Raw genomic sequence first — 19,383 nt, 5'->3', positions numbered from 1 at the left:
GCAGTTCCCATAATAACCTCCTTGGCCAGGAGAGGGCGCCGTTACATCCACTCACTGACAGCCGTAATAACCTCCTTGGCCAGCAGAGGGCGCCGTTACATCCACTCACTGACAGCCTTAATAACCTCCTTGGCCAGCAGAGGGCACCGTTACATCCACTCACTGACAGCCATAATAACCTCCTTGGCCAGCAGAGGGCACCGTTACATCCACTCACTGACAGCCTTAATAACCTCCTTGACCAGGAGAGGGCGCCGTTACATCCACTCACTGACAGCCTTAATAACCTCCTTGGGCAGGAGAGGGCGCCGTTACATCCACTCACTGACAGCCATAATAACCTCCTTGGCCAGCAGAGGGCGCCGTTACATCCACTCACTGACAGCCGTAATAACCTCCTTGGCCAGCAGAGGGCGCCGTTACATCCACTCACTGACAGCCGTAATAACCTCCTTGGCCAGCAGAGGGCGCCGTTACATCCACTCACTGACAGCCGTAATAACCTCCTTGGCCAGGAGAGGGCGCCGTTACATCCACTCACTGACAGCCTTAATAACCTCCTTGGCCAGGAGAGGGCGCCGTTACATCCACTCACTGACAGCCTTAATAACCTCCTTGGCCAGGAGAGGGCGCCGTTACATCCACTCACTGACAGCCATAATAACCTCCTTGGCCAGCAGAGGGCGCCGTTACATCCACTCACTGACAGCCGTAATAACCTCCTTGGCCAGCAGAGGGCGCCGTTACATCCACTCGCTGACAGCCTTAATAACCTCCTTGGCCAGGAGAGGGCGCCGTTACATCCACACACTGACAGCCGTAATAACCTCATTGGCAAGGAGAGGGCGCCGTTACATCCACACACTGACAGCCGTAATAACCTCATTGGCAAGGAGAGGGCGCCGTTACATCCACACACTGACAGCCGTAATAACCTCCTTGGCCAGCAGAGGGCGCCGTTACATCCACACACTGACAGCCGTAATAACCTCCTTGGCCAGGAGAGGGCGCCGTTACATCCACTCACTGACAGCCTTAATAACCTCCTTGGCCAGGAGAGGGCGCCGTTACATCCACTCACTGACAGCCATAATAACCTCCTTGGCCAGCAGAGGGCGCCGTTACATCCACTCACTGACAGCCGTAATAACCTCCTTGGCCAGCAGAGGGCGCCGTTACATCCACTCACTGACAGCCGTAATAACCTCCTTGGCCAGCAGAGGGCGCCGTTACATCCACTCGCTGACAGCCGAGGAGGGGCACAGATTCCGGGCTGAACTGGTCAGTAGGGAGGAGGGGCACATATTTCGACTAGAGCTGGTCAGTATGGAGGGGCACCGATTAGGGCAGAGCGACATGTCAGGTTTTTGCTCTGACCAAAGACCCGACGCAAGAGGGGGCCTGGCGGCTTGCCCTTTATGCTGCTGGGTGTGAGGCCCCTCCAGTCAGTCTGCGCTGATTGAGAGCCGCCCAGCACTACAGTGAGTCTGCGGCTCCGCCGGGTGCAGAGCTGCAGACTGAACGGTCTCACGTCTCCAGTGTATCAGAGCATTGCCATGGGTTACCTCGGCAACGCTCTCATACTTTTGGAGATCGCAAGACTTACCAGAGAACCAGACCATTGGGGACAAAGACACTGGATCACCCAAACCGGTCACCTCCACATCCACCCTCTCTCAGTCCCCCACCCTCTCTTAGCCCTCAATACCATTTCACAGCTCCCCCATAACCCTCTCGCAGCCTCCCCTGCGTAGTCACAGCCCCCCCACCCTCTCGCAGCGCCCATAACCCTCTCGCAGCCTCCCCTGCGTAGTCACAGCCCCCTCCACCCTCTCGCAGCCCCGATAACCCTCTCGCAGCCCTCTACCCTGTCACACCTCTCCACTTTCTCACAGACCCCTCTACCCTCTCATAGCCCCCCCACCCTACCCTGCCACAGCCACCCCAAACACCCTTTCACCCCACATGCACCCTGTCACAGCCCCCCACACCCTGTCCACACACACACACACACACACACACACACAGCCACCCCACTCTGGCACCCCGCTAACACCCTGTTACAGCCCCCCACGCGATTTGTCAAAGCCACCACACCCTGTCACAACCCTTCCAACATACCATCACAGCCACCCACCCTGTCACCCTACAGCCCCCACACACACCCGGTCACTCCCTCCTCCAGCCATGTCAAAACCGCCCAATCATTCTCACCCTCCTTCATTCTGTCACCCACGCCTTCCCAACTCTTTCATTTACCCCCTCACCATGTCAAATTCACCCTGTCACATTCTCGGGCACATTCCGAGTAGAGCTGGTAAGTATGGAGGAGGGGCACTAATTCTGGGCAGAGCTGGTCAGTATGGAGGAGGGGCACTGATTCTGGGCTGAACTGGTCAGTAGGGAGGAGGGGCACCGATTCCGGGCTGAACTGGTCAGTAGGGAGGAGGGGCACCGATTCCGGGCTGAACTGGTCAGTAGGGAGGAGGGGCACCGATTCCGGGCTGAACTGGTCAGTAGGGAGGAGGGGCACCGATTCCGGGCTGAACTGGTCAGTAGGGAGGAGGGGCACCGATTCCGGGCTGAACTGGTCAGTAGGGAGGGGCACCGATTCCGGGCTGAACTGGTCAGTAGGGAGGAGGGGCACCAGTTCCAGGCTGAACTGGTCAGTAGGGAGGAGGGGCACATTCCGAGTAGAGCTGGTCAGTACGGAGGAGGGGCACCGATTCCGGGCAGAGCTTGTCAGTATGGAGGAGGGGCACCGATTCCGGGCAGAGCTGGTCAGTACGGAGGAGGGGCACCGATTCCGGGCAGAGCTGGTCAGTACGGAGGAGGGGCACCGATTCCGGGCAGAGCTGGTCAGTACGGAGGAGGGGCACCGATTCCGGGCAGAGCTGGTCAGTATGAAGGAGGAGCACCGATTCCAGGCAGAGCTGGTCAGTACGGAGGAGGGGCACATATTCCGAGTAGAGCTGGTCAGTACGGAGGAGGGGCACATATTCCGGGCAGAGCTGGTCAGTACGGAGGAGGGGCACCGATTCCAGGCAGAGCTGGTCAGTATGGAGGAGGGGCACATTCCGAGTAGAGCTGGTCAGTATGGAGGAGGGGCACATTCCGAGTAGAGCTGGTCAATATGGAGGAGGGGCACATTCCGAGTAGAGCTGGTCAGTATGGAGGAGGGGCACTGGTTCCGGGCAGAGCTGGTCAGTATGGATGAGGGGCACTGGTTCCGGGCTGAACTGGTCAGTATGGAGGAGGGGCACCTATTCCGGGCTGAACTGGTCAGTATGGAGGAGGGGCACCTATTCCGGGCTGAACTGGTCAGTATGGAGGAGGGGTACTGGTTCCAGGCTGAACTGGTCAGTATGGAGGAGGGGCACTGGTTCTGGGCGGAGCTGGTCAGTATGGAGGAGGGGCACCGATTCCGGGCAGAGCTGGTCAGAATGGAGGAGGGGCACCGGTTCCGGGCAGAGCTGGTCAGTATGGAGGAGGGGCACCGATTCCGGGCAGAGCTGGTCAGAATGGAGGAGGGGCACCGGTTCCGGGCAGAGCTGGTCAGAATGGAGGAGGGGCACCGGTTCCGGGCAGAGCTGGTCAGAATGGAGGAGGGGCACCGGTTCCGGGCAGAGCTGGTCAGTATGGAGGAGGGGCAGAAGCTTGCCATGTAGTATGGTGATAGGTGGTATGCGCTTTATTATCACACTATCAATCCTTTATGGAGAAATCTGGGCCAGATCATGGTGGGGGGGGGGAATGTGTGCACTGCTACTCACCGAGCTCGTCCACCATCACAATTTCATCCTTACACAGTTTGTGACACGTCTGGTTATCGGCAAGTCGTCCCGTCTGGTACAATCTGCACTCGATGCAGTCCCTATAAATTACAAGCGAGCGAGCATCATGCATCCTGTCGAACCTCCAACGTCGGGTCACTCCCAATATATTACTCTCTAATAGTCCTACCAGGGTCACTACCCATATAATGCTCTCTAATACGCCCATCAGGGTCACTCCCAATATATTACTCTCTAATAGTCCTATCAGGGTCACTCCCTATATATTACTCTCTAATACTCCCATCAGGGTCACTCCCTATATATTACTCTCTAGTAGTCCTATCAGGGTCACTCTCAATATATTACTCTCTAGTAGTCCTATCAGGGTCACTCCCTATATATTACTATCTAATAGTCCTATCAGGGTCACTCCCTATATATTACTCTCTAATACTCCTATCAGGGTCACTCCCTATATATTACTCTCTAATACTCCTATCAGGGTCACTCCCTATATATTACTCTAGTAGTCCTATCAGGGTCACTCCCTATATATTACTCTCTAATAGTCCTATCAGGGTCACTCCCTATATATTACTCTCTAATACTCCTATCAGGGTCACTCCCAATATATTACTCTCTAGTAGTCCTATCAGGGTCACTCCCTATATATTACTCTCTAATAGTCCTATCAGGGTCACTCCCTATATATTACTCTCTAATAGTCCTATCAGGGTCACTCCCTATATATTACTCTCTAATACTCCTATCAGGGTCACTCCCTATATATTACTCTAGTAGTCCTATCAGGGTCACTCCCTATATATTACTCTCTAATAGTCCTATCAGGGTCACTCCCTATATATTACTCTCTAATACTCCTATCAGGGTCACTCCCTATATATTACTCTAGTAGTCCTATCAGGGTCACTCCCTATATATTACTCTCTAATAGTCCTATCAGGGTCACTCCCTATATATTACTCTCTAATAGTCCTATCAGGGTCACTCCCTATATATTACTCTCTAATACTCCTATCAGGGTCACTCCCAATATATTACTCTCTAGTAGTCCTATCAGGGTCACTCCCTATATATTACTCTCTAGTAGTCCTATCAGGGTCACTCCCTATATATTACTATCTAATAGTCCTATCAGGGTCACTCCCTATATATTACTCTCTAATACTCCTATCAGGGTCACTCCCTATATATTACTCTCTAATACTCCTATCAGGGTCACTCCCTATATATTACTCTAGTAGTCCTATCAGGGTCACTCCCTATATATTACTCTCTAATAGTCCTATCAGGGTCACTCCCTATATATTACTCTCTAATAGTCCTATCAGGGTCACTCCCTATATATTACTCTCTAATAGTCCTATCAGGGTCACTCCCTATATATTACTCTCTAATAGTCCTATCAGGGTCACTCCCTATATATTACTCTCTAATACTCCTATCAGGGTCACTCCCTATATATTACTCTAGTAGTCCTATCAGGGTCACTCCCTATATATTACTCTAGTAGTCCTATCAGGGTCACTCCCTATATATTACTCTCTAATAGTCCTATCAGGGTCACTCCCTATATATTACTCTCTAATAGTCCTATCAGGGTCACTCCCTATATATTACTCTCTAATAGTCCTATCAGGGTCACTCCCTATATATTACTCTCTAATAGTCCTATCAGGGTCACTCCCTATATATTACTCTCTAATAGTCCTATCAGGGTCACTCCCTATATATTACTCTCTAATAGTCCTATCAGGGTCACTCCCTATATATTACTCTCTAATAGTCCTATCAGGGTCACTCCCTATATATTACTCTCTAATACTCCTATCAGGGTCACTCCCTATATATTACTCTAGTAGTCCTATCAGGGTCACTCCCTATATATTACTCTAGTAGTCCTATCAGGGTCACTCCCTATATATTACTCTCTAATAGTCCTATCAGGGTCACTCCCTATATATTACTCTCTAATAGTCCTATCAGGGTCACTCCCTATATATTACTCTCTAATAGTCCTATCAGGGTCACTCCCTATATATTACTCTCTAATAGTCCTATCAGGGTCACTCCCTATATATTACTCTCTAATAGTCCTATCAGGGTCACTCCCTATATATTACTCTCTAATAGTCCTATCAGGGTCACTCCCTATATATTACTCTCTAATAGTCCCATCAGGGTCACTCCCTATATATTACTCTCTAATAGTCCTATCAGGGTCACTCCCTATATATTACTCTCTAATACTCCTATCAGGGTCACTCCCTATATATTACTCTCTAATAGTCCTATCAGGGTAATTCCCTATATATTACTCTCTAATACTCCTATCAGGGTCACTCCCTATATATTACTCTCTAATACTTCTATCAGGGTCACTCCCTATATATTACTCTCTAATACTCCTATCAGGGTCACTCCCTATATATTACTCTCTAATAGTCCTATCAGGGTCACTCCCTATATATTACTCTCTAATAGTCCTATCAGGGTAATTCCCTTTATATTACTCTCTAGTAGTCCTATCAGGGTCACTCCCTATATATTACTCTCTAATACTCCCCATATAATACTCTCTAATATTTCCATCAGTGTCACTCCCTATTTCTTCCATCAGGGTCACTCCTATATAATGCTCTCTAATACTCCTATCAGTGTCACTCCCTATATAATACTTTTTAATACTCCCATCAGGGTCACTCCCAATATAATACTTTTTAATACTACCATCAGGGTCTGAACCCGTGGCCAACCTTCTCCCCACAGTGACACCCAAAGGTTGAAGTTACCTTTTGGTTCCGCAAGCATCAGGGCAGGTGGGGCATTTCTCGCAGGTTTGTCCGAACGCACCGGGCTCGATGCACTGACATTGGCCGCAGACACAGTTTCCTTTACCGCTGCATATCCGTCCATCATTGGCGAAGCACCCGCTGGTCTCTGTGCTGCAGTTACAGTTATCGCCAATGTACCCGCCGTGGCACTTACATTCACCACACTGGCACTCTCCATGACCTGCAGGCAGTCAACAGAAACTTCATTAAACAAAACCCGGGGGGGGGGTTACATTGCACTGAAAACGAAAAAAAAACAAGAAAAACAAAAAGGCACCACTTACACACGCAGGGGAACGGCAATACGCCGATCACAAGCTTCGACTGGCCCTGCATTCATCATACAGATCCAGGAGAACGTGGATGGAGGGGACTGTGCTTACTATAAACCACATACACCACTCATACACCGACCCTGTACTCCTCACACATACACCACGCATACACCGACCCTGTACTCCTCACACATACACCACGCATACACCGACCCTGTACTCCCCACACACACACCGACCCTGTACTCCCCACACACACACCGACCCTGTACTCCCCACACACACACCGACCCTGTACTCCCCACACACACACCGACCCTGTACTCCCCACACACACACCGACCCTGTACTCCCCACACACACACCGACCCTGTACTCCCCACACACACACCGACCCTGTACTCCCCACACACACACCGACCATGTACTCCCCACACACACACCGACCATGTACTCCCCACACACACACCGACCATGTACTCCCCACACACACACCGACCATGTACTCCCCACACACACACCGACCATGTACTCCCCACACACACACCGACCATGTACTCCCCACACACACACCGACCATGTACTCCCCACACACACACCGACCATGTACTCCCCACACACACACCGACCATGTACTCCCCACACACACACCGACCATGTACTCCCCACACACACACCGACCATGTACTCCCCACACACACACCGACCATGTACTCCCCACACACACACCGACCATGTACTCCCCACACACACACCGACCATGTACTCCCCACACACACACCGACCATGTACTCCCCACACACACACCGACCATGTACTCCCCACACACACACCGACCATGTACTCCCCACACACACACCGACCATGTACTCCCCACACACACACCGACCATGTACTCCCCACACACACACCGACCATGTACTCCCCACACACACACCGACCATGTACTCCCCACACACACACCGACCATGTACTCCCCACACACACACCGACCATGTACTCCCCACACACACACCGACCATGTACTCTCCACACACACACCGACCCTGTACTCCCCACACACACACCGACCCTGTACTCCCCACACACACACCGACCATGTACTCCCCACACACACACCGACCATGTACTCCCCACACACACACCGACCATGTACTCCCCACACACACACCGACCATGTACTCCCCACACACACACCGACCATGTACTCCCCACACACACACCGACCATGTACTCCCCACACACACACCGACCATGTACTCCCCACACACACACCGACCATGTACTCCCCACACACACACCGACCATGTACTCCCCACACACACACCGACCATGTACTCCCCACACACACACCGACCATGTACTCCCCACACACACACCGACCATGTACTCCCCACACACACACCGACCATGTACTCTCCACACACACACCGACCCTGTACTCTCCACACACACACCGACCCTGTACTCCCCACACACACACCGACCCTGTACTCCCCACATACACACACACACCGACCCTGTACTCCCCACACACACCGACCATGTACTCCCCACACACACACCGACCATGTACTCCCCACACACACACCGACCCTGTACTCCCCACACACACACCGACCCTGTACTCCCCACACACACACCGACCCTGTACTCCCCACACACACACCGACCCTGTACTCCCCACACACACACCGACCCTGTACTCCCCACACACACACCGACCATGTACTCCCCACACACACACCGACCATGTACTCCCCACACACACACCGACCATGTACTCCCCACACACACACACACCGACCCTGTACTCCCCACACACACACACACCGACCCTGTACTCCCCACACACACACACCGACCCTGTACTACCCACACACACACACCGACCCTGTACTCCCCACACACACACACCGACCCTGTACTCCCCACGCACACACACCGACCCTGTACTCCCCACACACACACCGACCATGTACTCCCCACACACACACCGACCATGTACTCCCCACACACACACACACCGACCCTGTACTCCCCACACACACACACACCGACCCTGTACTCCCCACACACACACACCGACCCTGTACTCCCCACACACACACACCGACTCTGTACTCCCCACACACACACACCGACCCTGTACTCCCCACACACACACACCGACCCTGTACTCCCCACACACACACACCGACCCTGTACTCCCCACACACACACACCGACCCTGTACTCCCCACACACACACACACCGACCCTGTACTCCCCACACACACACACACCGACCCTGTACTCCCCACACACACACACACCGACCCTGTACTAGGATGAGTATTAGGAGGAGGAAAGACAAGGAGCTCAGTTTTAGAGAGATTGAGTTTAAGAAAGCGGGAGGACATCCAGTCAGAGATGGAAGAAAGGCAAGCAGTGACACATTGCAGGCAGGGGAGAGGTTAGTGGAGGAGAGATATAGCTCGGTGTCATCAGCGTACAGTTGGTAGCGGAATCCAAAAGAGGCAATAAGTTTGCCAAGAGAGGCAGTATAAAGAGAAAATAGAAGGGGCCCAAGGACAGAGCCTTGGGGGACTCCAACCGAGACAGGACGAGGGGAGGAGGTATCATTAGAAAAAGAGACACTGAATGAGCGTTGGTAGAGATAAGAGGAAAACCACGAGAGGACAGAGTCACAGAGACCAAGCGATTGAAGAGTTTGAAGAAGGAGAGCATGATCAACGGTGTCAAAGGCTGCTGAGAGGTCAAGAAGAATTAGTATGGAGTAGTGGCCTTCGGATTTAGCTGCGATTAGGTCGTTAGTAACTTTGATAAGTGCAGTCTCTGTAGAGTGGAGAGGACGGAAGCCAGATTGAAGGGGGTCAAGGAGAGAGTTGGAATTGAGGAAATGAGACACACGGGTAAAGACAAGTCTTTCCAGAAGCTTTGAGGAAAAAGGGAGCAGGGATATGGGACGGTAGTTAGAGAGGGTGGATGGGTCGAGGGATGGTTTTTTTAGTATAGGTACTACAGTGGCATGTTTAAGGTCAGCAGGGACGATGCCAGAGGAGAGCGAGCAGTTGAAGATGTGTGTTAAAGAAGGCACGAGACAAGTGGAGAGAGATCTGATAAGGTGAGATGGGACAGGATTGAGTGGGCAAGTGGTGGGGCGAGAGGAGAAAAGAAGAGCAGCCACCTCTTGGTCAGTAGCTGGGGAGAATGTCTGAAGGGTAGGAAAGGCATGATCTATGTGTGATTGAGAAACAGAAAGGCAAGGAGGGGAGAATTCTTTCCTTAGCTGTTCAATCTTGTCAGTGAAGTAACATGCGAAGTTATCAGCAGTAAGGTTAGTTTGGGGGGTAGCCACAGCAGGGTGAAGAAGAGAATTAAAGGTGTCAAAGACGCCTGGGGTTACGGGAGCATGAATTAATGAGAGAGGAAAAATAGGACTGTTTGGCAAGGGCAAGGGCTGCACTGTCTGAACACAATATGAATCTATAATGGAGAAAGTCTGATTGGGTACGAGACTTCCTCCAGGAGCGTTCAGCACAACAGGAGCATCTTTGCAGGTAGCGCGTTGATTTAGTATGCCATGGTTGGGGGCGGGTCCTCCTTGAGGTGCTTGTTTGGAGTGGCGCTGCAGTGGTCAAGGCAGATGTAAGAGTAGAGTTATATATGGAGATGGCCTGTGAAGGACAGGAGAGGGAAGGGATGGACAGCAGTTGTGAATCAATGTCAGCTGACAACTGTTGGAGATCAAGAGAATTAAGGTCCCTCCTGAGTTGAGGGGGGTTAGGCTGAGGTTGTTGGGTGAGGGGGTACGCGAGAGCAAATGATAAGAGGTGGTGATCAGAGAGTGGATATGGAGTGTTGCAGATATTAGATACTGTACATGCATAAGTGAAGATTAGGTCCAGGGTATTGCCAGCTACATGGGTGGGAGAATTTGCCCACTGCGATAGCCAGAGGGAGGAAGTCATTGAAAGTAGTTTAGAGGCTGCAGAGGTCACAGGTGGGTTTATAGGAAGATTGAAGTCCCCGAGAATTAGGGATGGAATGTTAGAAGAGAGGAAATAGGGTAGCCAGGCAGCAAAGTGGTCAAGAAAGAGAAGAGGGGAACGGTAAATAACAGCAATGTTAGCAGAGAAGGGTTTGAAAAGGCGAATTGAATGTATTTCAAATGACGGGAAAGAGAGGGAAGGGGAGGTGGGAAGAGGTTTAAAGGAGCAGTGAGGGGAGAGGAGAAACCCAACACCACCACCTTTGCATTCAGAGTTTCTTGGGTTGTGGGTAAGTTGGAGACCACCGAAGGACAAAGATGCATGGGTGGCAGTGTCAGAGGGGGAGAGCCAGGTTTCTGTTAAGGCTAGTCAATCTATTGAACGAGAGATGAAGAGGTCATGGACAGCAGTGGATTTAGTTATATTGCAAACAGAGCGTGCGTTCCAGATGGCAGTATTGAAGGAGGATTTAGAGGAACATGAGATGGGTATGAGATTAGTGTGGATCCTTGGGTTAGTATGTGGTGAGTTTGCTGAGAGGGGACTGGGGTTTGGAGAAGGATAGAATGGAAGTGAAGGATAGAATGGAACTGAAGGTGGGAGAAGGATTTGAAAGTTTTGTAGGAGGGTATGTATGTAGAGGAGTTGGGAGGAGTTGGAGGCTGGAAAGGTATGTGTAGAGTGCATGGGATGAATAGAGAGGGGTGGTGAGTAAAGTGGAAGTAATGATGATGGTGTTGCCAGGGACAGGTGATCGAAAGGATATGTGGTGGAATCTCGGTAAAAATAAATTTAGTAGGTCGAGATTACCACGTGGCATGTGTACGTGCATGTGCTGACGTATCGATCAGTTGGTTGCACGAGGCAAGATACGATCAGTAGTGTACGGAGCATGTGCAAGAATACAGGATGTAGTATTCCCCTCCTCCATTGTGCTGGACAAGCCATGCGGTCAAGCAGGAAGTTAATTCTTATTTGTATTGATTGGTCAAGAGAATGTGCGGGTGGAGCTTAATATGGGAGGAGTTATGTGCCTATATAAGGAGCCTGCACTATTGTCCGGGGCTCAGAACTTGCTGTATTTTGGTGACACTAGTCCCTCTGAGTCCCGATCGGTGATCCAATAAAGAATCTCTTCCTTCCTGAAGAAACCTGTGTCCATCTCTCTGTGCTTGGCTTCCGTCAGTTTCTCCGGTATCAGATAGGGATATTTTAGTAATGAGAGAAGTTAGTGTTAAAGTGAAAAATAGAAGGGAGAACATTATAGAAAATGTGTATTATATAGATATGTAGATCATATATACAAACACACACAAATATCAATGAGTGTTTAAACCATTGTAGGCATACACTGACCCTGTACATACTACATACACCACACATACACTGACCCTGTACTCCTCGCACATACACCGACCCGGTACTCCTCGCACATACACCGACCCGGTACTCCTCGCACATACACCGACCCGGTACTCCTCGCACATACACCGACCCGGTACTCCTCGCACATACACCGACCCGGTACTCCTCGCACATACACCGACCCGGTACTCCTCGCACATACACCGACCCGGTACTCCTCGCACATACACCGACCCGGTACTCCTCGCACATACACCGACCCGGTACTCCTCGCACATACACCGACCCGGTACTCCTCGCACATACACCGACCCGGTACTCCTCGCACATACACCGACCCGGTACTCCTCGCACATACACCGACCCGGTACTCCTCGCACATACACCGACCCGGTACTCCTCGCACATACACCGACCCGGTACTCCTCGCACATACACCGACCCGGTACTCCTCGCACATACACCGACCCGGTACTCCTCGCACATACACCGACCCGGTACTCCTCGCACATACACCGACCCGGTACTCCTCGCACATACACCGACCCGGTACTCCTCGCACATACACCGACCCGGTACTCCTCGCACATACACCGACCCGGTACTCCTCGCACATACACCGACCCGGTACTCCTCGCACATACACCGACCCGGTACTCCTCGCACATACACCGACCCGGTACTCCTCGCACATACACCGACCCGGTACTCCTCGCACATACACCGACCCGGTACTCCTCGCACATACACCGACCCGGTACTCCTCGCACATACACCGACCCGGTACTCCTCGCACATACACCGACCCGGTACTCCTCGCACATACACCGACCCGGTACTCCTCGCACATACACCGACCCGGTACTCCTCGCACATACACCGACCCGGTACTCCTCGCACATACACCGACCCGGTACTCCTCGCACATACACCGACCCGGTACTCCTCGCACATACACCGACCCGGTACTCCTCGCACATACACCGACCCGGTACTCCTCGCACATACACCGACCCTGTACTCCTCGCACATACACCGACCCTGTACTCCTCGCACATACACCGACCCTGTACTCCTCGCACATACACCGACCCTGTACTCCTCGCACATACACACATACACCGACCCTGTACTCCTCGCACATACACTGACCCTGTACTCCTCGCACATACACCGACCCTGTACTCCTCGCACATACACCGACCCTGTACTCCTCGCACATACACCGACCCTGTACTCCTCGCACATACACCGACCCTGTACTCCTCGCACATACACCGACCCTGTACTCCTCGCACATACACCGACCCTGTACTCCTCGCACATACACTGACCCTGTACTCCTCGCACATACACTGACCCTGTACTCCTCGCACATACACTGACCCTGTACTCCTCGCACATACACTGACCCTGTACTCCTCGCACATACACTGACCCTGTACTCCTCGCACATACACTGACCCTGTACTCCTCGCACATACACTGACCCTGTAATCCTCGCACATACACTGACCCTGTACTCCTCGCACATACACTGACCCTGTACTCCTCGCACATACACCGACCCTGTATACATCACATGTGGACACACACGCTGTATGTTTGTTAGAGCACTGCCCTCCACTTCTTATATTTGTTTATTCTGTTAATTAATTGTTGTCAAATATCCCCATTCTATTATTACAAAACGTTGTGGAATATTTTAGCACTATATAAATAGTAATGATAATAACAATAGTTATGAATAATACAAGTTGTGAGATTCACACATTAAAGCGGATTCTGGTATAATGATGCCTCCAGAGCCGGGGTTCCCAGGTCCCCCCAAGGCTGGGTCTGTTCCTTCATTCACCCCTTAACCAGTGAGAACAACAAGTACAAACAGGAGGGTCTGTCACACAGGGGGCCGCCGCTGTATATTCTAAGCACGCACCCTGCTGCTTAATGTGACAACAAAGAGCCATCCAGCCTGCTTCTCATTAACCCTTCCCTGTCGTCACGTCCGCTCGATCAGCCTCAGAGCTGGGACTTTGTGAGAGAACACCCCATCGTTCCTACAAAAACCATTCATTGCTACGAGGGTCGGACAGACCTCCATCAATGGCTGCCATTCTGTTAGACGAATGAAAAAGCTTTTATTTTTAGAGTCTTTGAAAATATAAAAGGGGGGGATTTAAGGTAAAATGCTCAGACTCCAGGACTGAGGCCTCAAAGCTAGAGTTTGATTAAATCATGGCGGCCTGTGGGATAATAACAATTCCCAAGTTGATTGATCTCTGCAGCAAGCACTGGTCATTGAAAGAGATAATACTGCACGTACTGCGAGTCTTCAGATTTAGGGTGCGCACTGCGCGTCTCGGGGGTTTAGGGCTTCACAGTATTTGCACATAAAAGGACTGCATGCACAGAGGGTCTCTCTCTCCCTAGTGACGGGGGTCTCTTCACATGTTACACATGACAGCAGTAATTAACAGGGTCTGTGAGAGCTGGAAATGATCCAAATATCCCGCCTTGGAGATGACAGCACAGATGGAAATGTAAATATTGTTTTGTCTGTGACCACTCTCGCCAATATGGCTGCTCTGAGCATTTCTCATACACCATTTAGTGAACGTACAGTGGATAACAGCCATTTAACTATCCCACAAACAAACAGTGCCCCCTTCCCCCCAGCCCCCTCGCTCCGGGCCACCGATTACATAGCTGTAATTAATTAGGACACTGGATGGCTACTGAAACATATGGTTTGATAATAGGGACGCCACAGAGACCGAGCGATGTCTAGAATAAACACAGAGCAAACCCCAAATCTGCAGCCCCCCTCAATAATAATCACAGCAAACACGAACTGAACCCCAAATCTGCAGTCCCCCAATAATATTAATTATGGGGCTTGTTTAATTGTAAACTGTCAGATTTCCAACAATGCACACTATAATGAATATCCGTGTATGAGTGAATTCTTGGATTTTAGGCCTCGATTTAATTTTTTTGGGGTAAGATTTTGATATCATTTTATATTTTTGGACAATCTTTTGAAATAATTTTTATCTAAATATTAAAATATCAAGAAATATATAAAACATTAAATCCGAAGCGGCCAGTGAAGGGTTCATTCATGGGGGGACACATTCCCGGTTAGTCTGACGCTGGCTGATCATGTGACCGTTTCCCAGAATTACCTCGAGGCGTCTGGGTAAAATATTGCTTGTTTTTCTCTATTTTTAGTACTTGAATGAGATCCTGATGTTGGCCGCGTAATGGCTGCGATTCCTGGCAACGCTCCTAGTCTCCTCTGAACGACACACATGTTCCACCGCGCTGGCTGCTCAAATTATTCCAACACGGAAACTGATGTCAATGTCTGAGTTATCTGCGCTACACTCTATGTCAGATACACAAAGCACCGACAGACAGACAGGCGAGTTCCGGCTTGCTGAGGGCAATAGGACGTGTAACTCCTGTTATTCACCAAATCCGAATCGGAAAACGGAGGCAAAACAGCGGATTTGGAGAAATTCTCCATCGGAGCCGTAGGGACACCCTGGCTGTATTGTCATTCAGGTTTAATCGGTGATAAAATCAGGATTTATTGAATAACATTTATATTCTGTAATCCATCATCTTTCCCGCATGGTTACCCTAAATATTACAAAAAAGGCTAACCGCCTCTCTGCGGATCCTAAACCCCCCGAACCAGATCGGGTTATCGGGACTCTCATACCGCGTATCCGACATTAAATAGCGGACATCGGCCAACAATGTCTGCGAGACAGCAATATGCAACCGGGTGTCAAAATCAGCGTCTAAAACACAGACAGCGCTCTCCTATCCCTCTCTCACACAGACAGCGCTCTCCTATGCCTCTCTCACACAGACAGCGCTCTCCTATCCCTCTCTCACACAGACAGCGCTCTCCTATGCCTCTCTCACACAGACAGCGCTCTCCTATGCCTCTCTCACACAGACAGCGCTCTCCTATGCCTCTCTCACACAGACAGCGCTCTCCTATGCCTCTCTCACACAGACAGCGCTCTCCTATGCCTCTCTCACACAGACAGCGTTCTCCTATCCCTCTCTCACACAGACAGCGTTCTCCTATCCCTCTCTCACACAGACAGCGTTCTCCTATCCCTCTCTCACACAGACAGCGCTCTCCTATCCCTCTCTCACACAGACAGCGCTCTCCTATCCCTCTCTCACACAGACAGCGCTCTCCTATCCCTCTCTCACACAGACAGCGCTCTCCTATCCCTCTCTCACACAGACAGCTCTGTCCTATCCCTCTCTCACACAGACAGCTCTGTCCTATCCCTCTCTCACACAGACAGCGCTCTCCTATCCCTCTCTCACACAGACAGCGCTCTCCTATCCCTCTCTCACACAGACAGCGCTCTCCTATCCCTCTTTCACACAGACAGCGTTCTCCTATCCCTCTCTCACACAGACAGCTCTGTGACACCCCACCTAGGCGCTGTGTTTGTGGTTTGATAGAACAGGTGGGTGTCTGTGGCTCCAGTGACTGTACCTGACGAATGCGAGGGTTTCTGTAGCAATTGGGGCAGTCATGGAAATCACAGCGCAGTAAACCAAACTATAAAGTCAGTGTGCCCAGCGTGTCCATCTTAAATCAATAATCTGTAATATTTGGTGGGGAAAAAAAAAAAAACTTGCTTCTTCATTTGTGAATCAGACAGAGAAACACAAAGAGGAAATGTCCCGTCAAGCTCGGACATTAAAATAAACATGTTTTTTCTAAAACAAATAAAGTGGAAAATATTTACAGAGTTGGCTTTAGAACCAACAGCCAGGAATGTAACAATTATATATCGCGTGGGAGGACAGCGGACAGAGGCTGAACGTAGGACGGACAATGGCGCAGCGTCAAAGTTACAGTAAACAGAAGCCGAGGCAGAAGGACAGATTTCCCAAACGGCTGCGGCAGGAATTCGTTGTATGGCTCGATTTAACACATTGACACATTGTTATTATTGTATTATTTATATAGCGCCATCAGATTCCGTAGCGCTCTACAATGGGGTTATGGGACGAGACGAGAACAGAACAACAACAGTTCATTCACAACCAAACTTATCAAAAAAAAAAATGTGTCCTCGGTAATCAGATAATATATAGCCTGAAATCTCTGCAGCGATGCCACCAGAAATGTGTTTCCAAAATGAAAACCAACCAGGTTTATACAATAAGTGCACATTGTCGGAGACAACAGCGGAATTTAAACATTTTCTAGATCGGTTATTGTGGCTTTAAAGAGTGAAATTCCATTTGGAATAACTTGAATTCAGGACAGTTCACACATCACTCGATTAACTTGTGTTGTGATCAGCTTTCTGGAAAGGTAAGTGTTAGAAGGGAGTTCAGTGCTAGGATATCATGTAATAATATTAGGCATTAGACGTCGGGAGCTGGACAGCAGTTTTCACAATTTCTAATGTTCTCAGCATCGAATAATTCATCTATTTTCTGGTGTTTAAACAGGAAGTCTCATGATAGAAGACAGACAGTCTGGTATACTGTCTGCAGACAGCCGTCTGATTCTGCAATAACTGCTAATGTACACTTAGCTTTGTGTAATAAAAATAAATTTATGAAAAAGGACTTTGTATTTGGACAGGAAGTGTCCCTTTAAAGCAAAGAATAAAACTATTTAGTAGATATACCGCCAAGGAAAACATGCGCGCATTTAATGTAATTTGTTTTCATTTGGGTTGTATCTAAAACACAGCTTGTAAAACATGTAGATCTCCTGTCTGCAGCTCTTTCCAGCCCTCCCCTTCTAACCCCGCCCAGACTTTCTGTGGCTGTCCAATCACAGACTCCCCAATGCAGCTCAATGAGAAGTCTTTGCAAGGCAGGTGCTCTGGGCAATTGCTGCCTCTTGAGTTTATCTCCACTGAGCTAACCAAACCAGGAAGTAACAGGACCGGTTATCTGATTGACAGCCAGGGGGCGTAACAAGGTTCAATTATAAAAATGCCAATTTCTATTGAAATCTGCGCTTTTTGTAAGTGAACCACACTCAAGCTAAAAGTGTTTTCAGTGTTTGGAGTGTCCCTTTAATATCCCAATACTAGAAAATATTGAAAATATTACTACTCACCGGAGCACAATACTCCTTTGAACCTGGGGCAGGAGAAATCGTCACACTCGCAGTACGATCCACTGATGCGCCCAAACTCGCTTTCGTAACAGACGCAGAGTCCACATATGCACCTCCCCCGCCCGTTGCAGACGGTTTTGCCCTCTGACTCCCGGCAGTTACTTAGAGAGGTTTCACTGCTGCCTTCCTCCTCCCCGCACTCACATCGCGCTCCCAGGAATCCAGCGTCACAGTCGCACACGCCGCAGGTGTATGTGCCGTTTCCGCTACATTTGTTGCTGGCAGATTCCATGTGCTGTGAGCAGCCACAGCTGCAATTATATGACACTGTCACGTCTAGCGTGTCTCGGAAACCAACCGGCTTAATGGTGAAGGTGTGCACCGTGTCGGGAGGGGGGCAGCTAACTGCCTTCGCCATGATCTCAAAGGAAACCTGCGGAAAACGTACAGAGACAGAGAGGAATATAGATGATGAGAAAACATTTTAATCAATCCATATAATATTATATTGCAGGAAGAGAACAGTAAATATCCTCTCCTCTGTTCTCCCCACTTTCTCCCCGCTTTGTTTCTTCCCTCTCCACTCCACATCCCCCTCCGTTTCCCCCTCTGCACTCCAAGTTCTCCCCCCTCTGTTTCTCCACTCTACGTTTTCCCCGCTTCATTTCTCCCCTCTTCCCCAGACCTCCCTCTTCTTCCCTCTTATTTGCTTGTTCAGACACTTGTGAAGTCATTAAGCACTGTGGGAGCCTTTGAAGTCTTTGCATTCAGCATTTTCTCAGCTGGTGGAACATGTAAACACCCTCCTATAATTAAATGGGGGAAATGAATGACACTTCCAAAATAATCATTTCATTCTTAGTAATAAAAACCCAGGAAATAAAATGGACTGAAAATATCTACCAACACTGTGTAACAAAAATACAGTATTTATCACGAAATAAGAGATTATGGCGAGAGCTGGCATGGTGGAAATTGTTTTATTAATGGAAT

At 49.9% G+C, this 19,383-nt stretch overlaps 1 protein-coding gene across 1 annotated transcript in view; it reads right to left on the bottom strand.

Moving 5' to 3' along the window:
- ITGB5 (integrin subunit beta 5) overlaps positions 1-19,383 on the bottom strand; it is a 71,372-nt gene that overhangs the window by 4,338 nt on the left and 47,651 nt on the right. Inside the window, exons 10-12 of the mRNA XM_063429180.1 lie at positions 18,391-18,823; positions 6,590-6,812; positions 3,774-3,874 (exon numbers count right to left, since the gene is read on the bottom strand). Coding sequence (XP_063285250.1) covers positions 3,774-3,874; positions 6,590-6,812; positions 18,391-18,823 — 757 coding nt within the window. The remainder of the gene's footprint in view (positions 1-3,773; positions 3,875-6,589; positions 6,813-18,390; positions 18,824-19,383) is intronic.

Source organism: Pelobates fuscus, chromosome 8, assembly GCF_036172605.1.
Source record: "Pelobates fuscus isolate aPelFus1 chromosome 8, aPelFus1.pri, whole genome shotgun sequence".
NCBI lineage: Eukaryota > Metazoa > Chordata > Amphibia > Anura > Pelobatidae > Pelobates > Pelobates fuscus.
The sequence above is the reverse complement of the archived record's forward strand: the minus strand, read 5'-3'. Positions and strand labels throughout refer to the sequence as shown.